The sequence below is a fragment of the Canis lupus genome, chromosome 23 (genome assembly GCF_003254725.2).
Source record: "Canis lupus dingo isolate Sandy chromosome 23, ASM325472v2, whole genome shotgun sequence".
NCBI lineage: Eukaryota > Metazoa > Chordata > Mammalia > Carnivora > Canidae > Canis > Canis lupus.
In genome coordinates, this window is record NC_064265.1 from 10,760,086 (window position 1) to 10,772,090 (window position 12,005).

A 12,005-nucleotide genomic window follows, 5' to 3' on the forward strand; every position below is an offset into this window, starting at 1 on the left:
CAAAACCATATGCCTAAATTTGGTCAAGCACTTCTGTTGATCAATTACTTATCACCACCACTCACAAGAAGAGGTCATATTATACTTTTAAATTCAAGTTATCTAAAAACTACAATTTAAAATATTCACTCAGGAGCAACTAGGTGGCTCAGTTGACCTTGATTTCAGCTCAGGTCATGATCTCAGGGTTGTGATATTAAGCCCTGTCTTGGGCTCTGTGCTGTGCATGGAACCTCCTTAAGATTCTCTCTTTCTCCCTCTTTATCCCTTCCTCCTTCTCTCCAAAATAAATAAATAAAATCAAATAAAATATATTAAAATAAATACTCTCTCAGATATTTAAATATCAATTGAAAATCATTTATTTTATCTTTAGCTTTTTCCATGATTATTTAAAAACTGAAAATCTGAAACCAAATTTTCGTTCCTCATTACATACAGTGTATCTACTTGAAAACAATCTTTTTAAGGAAAGAAACATTCTTAGGAACATAATATAGATATTAACTATTGTTTCCTTCAACTGGTGGAATTCACTTAAAATTAATGTAGATTATATAAAAGGAAATTATATGTAAGATAATTTTTAAAATAAAAATATTAGAAATATTTAATGTAGGTGTTCACATGGGAAAGATGCTTAGAACAGTTTTCTTTGCTGTTCACATCCACAAGGAAGTATTTTTCAAACACGTTCATCCTAATACTTACATACTTTGAATGCTCATTATTTTGACATGGTTTTATTAAAAGCATGTCATTAAGGAAATCCCACATAACCAAGAGAGTCTGTGGTGTTCTGAATAACAACTGCTGCACAGTGGGGCTGATGATGGTCAGAATGATCACTAAAAATCAGGAAAACTTCAGAATTAGGCATAATTACTATAATTTGAACCAGATAATAAGTCCCTATAAATGGGAATATTCAAGGTTTGAATTAATAAAGGATCCTTCCGAGTAAGCTGCTTCTTTTTTGTTTCTTTTTCCTTATTTTTTTTTTCCTCCCTGGTTGTTAGGATGTTACAGAACATAAAACAATTCCAAGGACTCTTAGCTTCTTATTTACAATGTACACTGGGTGCATTCTCAGGGAATTAATATTGTGGAAGACAGTAGCATCTCTGGCAGGTCTTTCCTCTTTCTGAGAGATGTTCTACCTATTGCCAAGGAGGGCAGGTTGGTCCTTTCCACACTTCAAAAGTTCCCTCTCTCATGCTTACAAATAACCTATTTCTTTTGCTCCATGAACATCATCCCATTTATATAGTTTTTACCCTTTGGTTTAAAAAATTGTGAGAAATACAGATATTCACACAGTGCCAAAGTATCTCTCCAAGGATTGCTTTACAATTGCAACAGGAAACATATCCGCAAGATGGAGAGATATGGCACACAGGCCCTTGAATAAGCAATCAAACTGAGCTCACAGGTGGGGCAGCCGGCATCATATGCTTCCTATGGGATACAACATGAGGGATCATTGCCAGTGAGATATTCTAACCAAAAATGTCAAAAAGAAACAATCATACATTCTAAAATATTGAACATTCTACCAGTCAACTGACTCAGGCTCTTTAAAACGTCAATTTCCTAGGGGAAAAAAACAAAAAGTAAAAAACTCTTCTAGATTAAAAGAGACGAAGGGAAGGCTGACTGGCTCACTGGAAGAGAATGAGACTCTTGATCGTGGGGTTGTATTATTTGAGCCCCACATTAGGGGTAGGGGGTACTTAGAGAAAGAGAGAGAGAATGAAAAAGAAAAAGAAAGCAACAATTAAATTCAGTATGTGAGCCTTGACTAGAATATGGTTCTTTTTAAAGATTTATTTATTTGAGAGAGAGAGAGGGAGGGGCAGAGGAAGAGAAAGAATCCTCAAGCAGACTCCCTGTTGAAGTTGGAGCCCAACATGGGGCTTGATCTCATGACCCTGAGATCATGACCTGAGCTGAAATCAAGAGTCAGACATTCAACTTACTGAGCCACACCAGTGCTCCAACTATCAAATGGTTCTTTAAAAAAAAAAAAAAAAAAAAAAAAAAAAAAAAAAAAAAAGAGCTACGAAAGACATTTCTTTACAACTAGGAAAATCAAATGTGAACTGGAGATTACCAATATTATGAAACTATTATTTTCTTAGGTGTGATAATGTTGTAGTTAGGGGCCAAATGTCATGATGCTTCAACATTCACATAATTCAGAAAACACAGACACATAGAAATAGAGAATACAGTAAAATGGTAACAATTCTTGATAACACTGGTGTCCTTTCTACTGTTCTTTCAACTTTTCTGTGGTTTTGAAACTTTTGTGATAACAAGGTGGGTAAAAGTATCACAAATGGCAATCTCTTTAGAGAAAGTAGAGAAAATTTTTTTTCCCCAGAAGAATTTGAGGAAGTGGGCAGGGAAGATGAACCTCTTGAGGAAAAGTCAAAACAGAAAGACAATTTTGCTGCCCGGGGGACACAAACAGATTGTGCGAGAGGCAGGAAGGTGACCAGCCTCGTCCCAAGGAGCCTCCACGTGGGAAGGAAAGGAGGGAGCAGGTGCATGTAGGGGGAAGATGAAGGAAATGTGAGGGAGGATGAGACATGTTCAAAGTGTATTTCAAGGAAGCTTTCTGTTACATGCACATCCTGAAGAAATCTCTGGCAAAGAGCTGCATGCTCCCTCAGGCTCTTGAGAGGGACAATTGTTTCTCAGCAAGATAGAAGTCTCCATCCCGAGAGGGATTGGCTATCAAGCACTCTATGCCACTGGCCGTTTGCTTTCTGAGTCTGTCTTGCTCCAAAGCTCAGGAATACTTCCTCGGGGAGTTAAGTACAAATTCTAGGCAAGATACTGCTTTTTCTCTGTTGGAAAGAGACAATTCAGTCATTCCGAGTTCCTAATTATCTTGCGACCCTATGGCAATCACTGGTGGAGGAGAATGCTTGTCCAGCCTAACTACAAATGGATGTGTATGCATTCAGGGAAAGATCCCCCTTGCAAACCTATAAAAGCATCCCTCAGATTTTCAGAAGAATTTTCTAAGTGGCCAGATTTCACAAAAATTTATTACATTTACTTTTTACTCATTTACACAGTGTTTCTCTTAGAAATTTCATTGGCTTCACAATCTTCCTTTTTTTTTCCCTTCAAGAAAATAAAACAAAAAATAATAATAAAAGAATAAAGCAAGAACAGAAGGTCTTACTGCAAAAAAAATAAGCTAGGAGGGAGATAGGAATCATTTTTCCTTTTTGTTATACCTCAAGAAACATTTCTTTACCTTTCTAATAGAAATGAGGTCCTTTCTGATCCTAAATCTATAGCTCATCCTAAAACAAAGGATGGCTGCAGAATTTCTAGTTTCCTCATGTGGTGTCCTCAAAGCTTTAAAGACTCGGTGTGAAGAAGTGCTGTCACACTGATTTTTAGCAACAGAGCAGCTCTCTTCCCATGCTGGAATGAAAGGACCAGGGGACATACATGAGAATTTGGAAGGAAAATGATTGTAAGCACAGGGAGATTTTCTGAAAGCCATAGGGTAAAGGGGCTCCAAAAGATAGATACCTGTAGTAATCTTTAATACTAACCCTCTTCAGAGAGCAATCCCGAATTGTACTCCTGCCACCTCTGCTGCACCAAGTAGACAGGTGGGCAGCTGACAGGTGTTAGACACATCAAGCATTTCACAATCACCCTCCCACAGAGCACTTCTCTGCTTTCATAAAGTAGTCAATAGTCTATGTCTAAGCCAGTTTTACAGAACAAGTCTGTGGCGGTTTATGTGTAGTCGATATTTTGAGTGTCGAAATAAGCTAGTTTTAATTAAGTGACGAGTAGCTAATCTATAATCATTACCCTGGGAAAACTGCCACTGATATCAAGTTTAAGGGATAGGTAAACATGGGAGCACCTTGCAAGGTTCTATCGCATTTTTAAAGCTAGAACACAAAGTATAATTATAAAACCTCCCAACTTTCTGGTAAATTACAATAGATAATTAAATTCTTAGGTTTATTCAACATTTTCTGGAGGTTCTAAATACAGACTAAATAAGGAAGGGCACCCTAGGGGCAGAACATATCCCAACTCCATTAGCACAAATTAAACATTCTGTATCTTGAATCAGTTATTGAAAATTGTGACTTTAGAAAGCAATTGTCACAAGCTTGGGACTATAACAGATATTTCAAGAATACAGGCCTTTTGTGTGACACACTGGGGGGAATCTGTTGTGTTATGCTCAAAGATAGCTATCTGATGACTGTGGTTTACCTGTTACTGATGTGCTATTATCTGGCCTTGTAAACTATGGGGCCACATGTATTTTGATGTTACCCTCTCTGGATGAAACCAGCAAGCTCAATTGGCTTAGGGAAAGAAAGTTACCCCCCTATCAGGATGTAAAAAGACTCTTCTTTTTGAGAAGTGCTCCTGGAGGGAGTGTACATTTGGGTGAGTATCCTTTGAGGAAGATCTTCAGGAGCCTGTCTTTTCCTTCTTAACTCCTTACAATCAGGAGGCTCCACCTATCAGGCTTCCTCCATCCAATTACTGACACCAGGTAATAAATCTGGAATGGTCCCTGCTTCTCTATCATATCTGGTTCCTTTAGTCCGGTGAGGTGAGGTGAGCCTGCGAAGCTGGCCTCCTGAAAGCCACAGGAAATCTTTACTTACTTTCTTTTATCTTTCAAGTTCCTGTCCTGTACACATCTGCCTACCCAGTCTCATCCACTCCTCAGAAGCTTGGCAGGGATATTGTGGAGGAGACTGTGGGCTAACTAAATGCCTTATGACGTCCCTCTCAGTGTGACCTATGCATCTGTAAGACACTAAAATGAGCTTATAATACACACGGTGAACAGCAAAAATGAACAACTGCCAATGATGAAAGCAGAGATTTTATAGGCATTTCTTACTCAGCTCATTGGATACCTATTAAATACCCATTCCCTGCCAACTACTATGAGAAAGATTTCCTAGAACAGACAATTGCAATTCAATTAGATGCTGCCACTGCCCTTTTGGTTCAGAGGCCAGAATTTCCTAATTCTAGAAAAATAGTGTCCAAACTCTAAGTGCTACTAAAATTGCTACTGGAACTGTCTGGTCTTTCCTGACCATTTTCTTTCTTTCTCTTTTTTTGTGATATATTTTGTTTAAATTCAATTTGCCAACATATTGTATAACACTCAGCACTCATCTCATCATGTGCCCTCCTTAATGCCCATCACCCAGTGACCTTATCCCCTCCCCCACTCTTCCCCTTCCGCAACCCTCTGTTTCCCAGAGTTAGGAATCTCTCATAGTTTGTCTTCCTCTCTAATTTCTCACCAACTTCCCTATTTTCCCTTTTAGTCCCTTTTACTACTTCTTGTATTCCACATGTGAGTGAAATCATATGATAATTGTCTTTCTCCAATTGACTTATTTCACTCAGCATATTACCCTCCAGCTCCATCGATATTGAGTAAATGGTAGGTATTCATCTTTTCTGATGGCTGAATAATATTCCACTGTATGTATGTGTGTGTATATATATACCACCTTCTTTATCCATTCATCTGTCAAAGGACATAGTGGCTCCTTCCACAGTTTGGCCATTATGGACACTGCTGCTATGAACATTGGGGTACAGGTGTCCTGACATTTCATTACATCTGTATCTTTGGAGTAAACAACCAGCAATGCAATTGCTAGGTCATAAGGTAGCTCTATTTTTAACTTCTTGAGGAACCGCCATACTCTTTTCCAGAGTGGTGCACCAGCTTACATTCCCACCAACAGTGCGGAAGGGTTCCCCTTTCTCCACATTCTCACCAACATCTGTTGTTTCCTGCCTTGTTAATTTTCCCCATTCTCACTGGTGTGAGGTGGTATCCCATTGTGGTTTTGATTTGTATTTCTCTGATGGCAAGTGATGCGGAGCATTTTCTCATGTGCTTCTTGGCCACGTGTAGGTCTTTGGAGAAATGTTTGTTCATGTCTTCTACTCATTTCATGACTGGATTGTTTGTTTCTTGGGTGTGTTGAGTTTGATAAGTTCTTTATAGATTTTGGATACTATCCCTTTATCTGATATGTCATTTGCAAGTATCTTCTTCCATTCTGTAGGTGTCTTTTAGTTTTGTTGACTGTTTCCTTTGCTGTGCAGAAACTTTTTATCTTAAGTCCCAAAAGTTCATTTTTGCTTTTGTTTCCCTTGCCTTCATAGATGTGGCCTGCCAGAAGTTGCTGTGTCCTGGCCCTTTTCTTGTGTCTCCCATTCTAGCTCCCTAAATTTCAGACCGTTTGCTCAGGATGTGTTTCCTCCTTCCAACCTGTGGACGACCTTGCCAACTTCATCCCTAAAGGGATTGTTCCTGTGGAACTTCATTGGTCCCTCCACTGTAGCACTGATTGCACTGTTTTGTAATGACACTGGGCATTTTTCTACTTCTCTAGTAAAAGGCCCTGGAGAACAGGGAACAGGAAGATCATATTTTACTATCTTAGTATCCTTGGTGCCATGATTGCACATAGGAATAATTCTACTAAATGTTTTTACATGAATGAAAGAATATATCTCCCAAGTGCTTTCTAGATCAAAATTTGATCAAAGTCAGCTTGATGAATGAATGCCTACCCAGTCCATGTCAGTAATGGGCAGAGCAGCTGCAAGGCAGCCAGCTGCTTGGAAAGAGCACAAGAAAGGGGCAATCTAACTTGGACTGATACCAGCTCTACCATCTCCTACTTGGTGGCCTTGGGGACATTACTTGACTTCTTTGAATTTTAGTTTTGAACCTGTAAAATGGGAATGATCCCTGGGACTGACCTCTAGAGTTGCCATTAAACAAGACAATGTACCAAAAGTCCTTAACACAGGGACTAGCACAGAGTTATAAATATCTGCTAACTACTTTTTTGGGGCCAGACACTGTAACAAGATGAAGATACAGTGGTGAAGGAGACCACATCACTGCCCTGGTAATATGCAGATGAGAACCGGAAGTAAGCCAACAGTTAGAAAAATGGCTGCCACAGAGATAAGGACAGGAAGCAGTGGGATAGACAGGACGAAGGATTAAATTGGTCTCAGAGTAGGTGCTGGCCTTATACGATTCTGAGTAATCTGCTGCCATTTATCTCTGAATGTACTGAACTCAGTATAAAGTATGAATAGAACTGAGTTTCAGGATAGGCAAGTTCCAGGCCTCAGCTGAGTTGAATGGGCCCCAGAATCTCCAACCGTGTTTTACACAACTTGAACCCACTGCTGATTGACCCAGAGTAATTTAGAAAGCTTAAGATTTTAAAACAGATATCATAGATGGCTGGCCTGCAAAAATGATGGGCATTCCTGCATAGCTAAATCAGAGACATCAGGGTGATGGTGACTGGAAGGGCTTTTCTCTATGAGACAGTAAAACTGGGTATATAAGTCTTGGACTGTCCAGGCTGTTTTTCTTGTTAAGCAGTCATCATAATTTCAACATGGAACATTTTTTATCTTGCTTTCTAAATGAAAAGAAAACTCCAGGAAGAGGCTTCATGGTTCCTTGGAGAAATGGCTAACTCCAGGGCTGCTGCAGAAAACAGGTAGAAAACGAACCTGGAATATCATGTTAAGATGGAAAGTGCTCAATAGCCCAGAAATAAACCCACACCTACATGTTCAGTTAATCTACAACAAAGGAGGCAAGAATACATGATGAGGAAAAGTCAGTCTCTTCAATAAAGAGTGCTGGGAACACTGGACAGCTACATGCATAAGAATGAAACTGGACCACTTTCTTATACCACACACAGGAATAAATTCAAAATGGATTAAAGACCTAAATGTGAGACCTAAAGTCATAAAAATCCTAGAAGAGAACACAGGCAATACTGTCTCTGGCATCATTTCTCTAGATATATCTCCTGAGGCAAGGGAAGCAAAAGCAAAGATAAACTATTAGGATTGCATCAAACTAAAAAGCTTTTGCACAGGAAGCCATCAACAAAACAAAAAGGCAATCTATTAAATGAAAGATATTTGCAAATTATACATTCAATAAGAGGTTAATACCCCAGGGCACCTGGGTGGCTCAGTGGTTGACCATCTGCCTTTGGCTTACGTAGTGATCCCAGAGTCCTGCAATGGAGTCCCACATCAGGCTCTCTACAGAGAGCCTGCTTCTCCCTCTGCCTATGTCTCTGCCTCTCTGTGTCTCTCATTAATAAATAAATAAAATCTTTAACTCAACATAAAAAAAATTTTTTTTAATGAGCAAAGGACTCAAACTTCCAAAGAAGTCATAAAGATGGCCAACAGGTACATGAAAAGATGCTTAACATCACTCATCATCAGGGAAATCCAAGTCAAAACCACAATGAGATGTTATCTCACGCCTGTCACAATGGCTAAAATCATAAAGACAAAACATAACAAGTTTTGGTGAGGAGGTAGAGAAAAGGGAACCCTTGTGCACTATTGGTGTGGACATCAATTGGTGCAGCCACTGTGGAAAACAATATAGAAGTCCCTTAAAAAAATCAGAAATACCATATGACCCAGTAATTCCACTGATGGGTATTTAACCAAAGAAAACAAAAACACTAATTTGAAAAGATGTGGCACCCCTATGTTTATTGCAGCATCGTTTATATCCAAGATATGGAACCAAGCTAAGTGTTCACTGATAGATGAATGGACAAAGATGTGGAGGTATATATGTATGTGTCTGTACATATGTGTTTTTGTGTGTATATACACTATATATACACAATGAAATATATATATATGCAGTATTATACAAATTTATATACTCTACCATAGAAAGAACAAAATCTCGCCTTTTGCAACAGCATGGATGGACCTAGAGAGTACTATGTTAAGCAAAATAAATCAGAGAAAAAAAATACCACATGATTTTAGTTATATGTGGAAGCTACAACACACAACACACAAAAACAGAAACAGACTCAAATATAGAGAACAAACTGGTGGTTGCTAGGGGGAAGCAGGGCAGGGTATGGGTGAAATGGGTGAAGTGGATTAAGAGGTACAAACTTCCATTTATAAAATAAATACATCTTAGGGATAAAAAGCACAGCACAGGGGATATAGCTAATAATATTGTAATAGCTTTGTAAGGTGACAGATAACTACACTCTGTGATGAACGCTGTGTAATGTATAGAAAGAACTGTTGAATCATCACTATGTTGTACACTTGAAACTAATATTAACATTGTCCATCTATACATCAATTAAAAAAAGAGTACACATGTAATTACAAAAAAAAAAAAAAGACAGAAGTGCTTAAAAAAAATGATGGAGGCCTGTCAAAAGCACCACAGATATCCAGAACAGGTTCCCACTGGCCATATAATAGAGAGCAGTGGGTTACAAGACAATGAAGAAAGGAAAATTCATTGAATCTATCATGATAATAATAAAAAGACAAAAAAATTAAATAGAGAAGAAAACATAGAAACAACCCAAATGTCCATCAACAGATGGAAAGATGTTGATATGTGATATAACACATAATACATATCATATGTGTTCCACATACATACAGTGGAATATTACTCAGCCTTAAATAGGGGGAAAATTCTGGCACATGCTACAACATGGATGAATCTCAGATATTACATGAAGTGAAAAAAGCCAGACCTAAGAAGGCAAATATTGTATGTTTCTACTTATATGAGTGACTAAGGGTAGACAAATTTATAAAGACAGAAAAATTTTTAAGATTTTATTTATTTATTTGAGAAAGAAATAGAGAGCATGAGCAGGGTGAGCAGCAGAAGGAGTAGCAGACTCCCCTGCTGAGCAGGAAGCCTGATGTGGGGCTTGATCCCCAGACTCTAAAGTCATGACCTGAGCTGAAGGCAGATGCTTAACCTACTGAGCCACATAGGCTCCCCTACAGACAGAAATTAGAATGCATACAATACCGTTGAACTGTATAATTAAAACTAGTTAAGATTGTAAATTTTAATGTGTATGTTTTATATATATATATATGCTATATGTATGTTATGTTATATGTTATGTATTGGTTGTATATTACATATTATATACTTAGTTATATACTTAATTAATATGATATTAATATATAGTATATATAACATCTATATAGCTCAATTAAATGAAAAGGGATAAGCAGCATCAGAAATGACTTCTGTGTTCACATATATAGGTCAAAGTTACTTGGATTCCACTTTTCTTTCACAAACAGAATCTAACTGGCCCTTTATGTGATGTGTCAGAACCTGTAAAGAAATCGTTTCAAGGTAAATCTCTATCTCCCTTCTAATCTGTCATCCATAATCTGCCCTGTAGATTTAGCTTTTCATGCCCTACAGCTGTCTATCAAATTGGCACAAAAGTAGTCTTGAATATAAGTCTCTGGAGCATCCCCAGCCTCCACTGCCAATGGGACCCCTCAAGGTATCTGAATCTAGAGATAAACACAGACTAACGAGCCAGAATACGATGCAGAGCAACCGAGCCTCCACTTCTTCATAAATTTCAACAACAGCTACTATGTATAATGGGCTCCCAAACCAGCAGAGTAATATTTACAGTAAAAAGAAAAGGAGTCAGTTTTCAAAAGTACTTTCAAATAAATGTCAGCTCTATATATTTATAAAATTTGAAACAAAACAAATGGGAGTTGGAAATGATGGAAGCTAGAAAACCTCCATCCTACAACCACTACAATATTAAATATAATGACTGCCATTGAATAATCCCAATGATAAAAATTCACATCACCAGCGAAGGCGCAAATTAGACACCATGAGTCTCTGGATGGGATGGAGTGAGAAAGACCGTTTCCCTTCTGGAGTTTTCCTAAATCTAGTCGTCAGAAGACAACACACAGACCCAAACTGAATGACAGCCTACAAAATGCCCAGCTATATTCTTCAAAAACATCATGCAAGATAAAGAAAGACAGTAGGACTATTCCAGATTAAAGACATGTCTAACAACATATGTGATCCTGGATTGGATACCAGAGGGGAAAATAAAAAGGCTATGAAAGACACCATTGGGCCACCTGTCAGAATGGGAATATGGATAGTACATCAGTAAAAGAACTGTATCAGTGTTAGATTTCTTGATTTTGATTACTGTGGTTAAAAGGACATCCATTTTGTTTGAAAATGTACCTTTGATGCCTTAGGGGGTGAGAAGGCGCAATGTCTCTAACTTATTCTCAGAAAAAGTCTCTAATTTTATTTCAGAAAAAAATTATGCTCATAAACAAACAGGCAGAACGTGATAAACGTTATCAAGAGGTGACCGCAGAGAAAGGTAACCAGGGATTCTTTTACTGAAATCAGGTGGAAGAAAATCAGTCCTCTCTTCCATCAGCTGCCACTGAAGCCACCCACCCTGACCCTAGCTCCTGTGTAGACTCACCATTCTTCTGAGAATCTTCAACAGAAGCTTCTGCTCTTTTGGGTCCTCCTTAGATGTTAGTAAATCAGCGAAGTTCTCTGCATTTTCAGGAGACAGACTGTCTGGGTTTTCCCCTCCATACAGCTGAACCAGTATGGACAAACACTTGGACGACACTTCAAAAATTTCAGGATCCTCACTTGGAAGCTGCAAATGAACAGAAAGGACTACTTAAATTCATTGAGGACTGTGTTGGTATTCCTCAAGAAACACAGAAAAATTTGGCTCAATGGAGAGAATGTCAGTCCAAGTGAGTGTAAAGATTGAGTAATTCAGAATTTTTTTCAATCTCTTTCAAAATGCATACAAGAACTCAAGGCAATGGGGCACCTGGGTGGCTCAATGGCTGAGCATCTGCCTTTGGCTCAGGTCATGATCCTGGGGTCCTGGGATTGAGCCTCATATCGGGTTCCCTGCTCAGTGGGGAGTCTGCTCCCCACCCCCCCCCACTGCCTATGTCTCTGCCTCTCTGTCTCTCATGAACAAATAAATAAAATCTAAAAAAAAAAAAAAAAAAAACAGTCAAGGTTAATGGCACAAAATGAGGAGAAAGTTCCTCAGTCTTTTTTT

General features: G+C 38.4%; 1 protein-coding gene across 6 annotated transcripts in view; it reads right to left on the reverse strand.

The window, feature by feature from the left end:
• Window positions 1-12,005, reverse strand: part of ULK4 (unc-51 like kinase 4) — a 593,349-nt gene that overhangs the window by 104,672 nt on the left and 476,672 nt on the right. For all 6 annotated transcript variants that reach the window (XM_049099948.1, XM_049099952.1, XM_049099949.1 and 3 more), the window contains one exon: window positions 11,397-11,582. In XM_049099948.1, coding sequence (XP_048955905.1) covers window positions 11,397-11,582 — 186 coding nt within the window. The remainder of the gene's footprint in view (window positions 1-11,396; window positions 11,583-12,005) is intronic.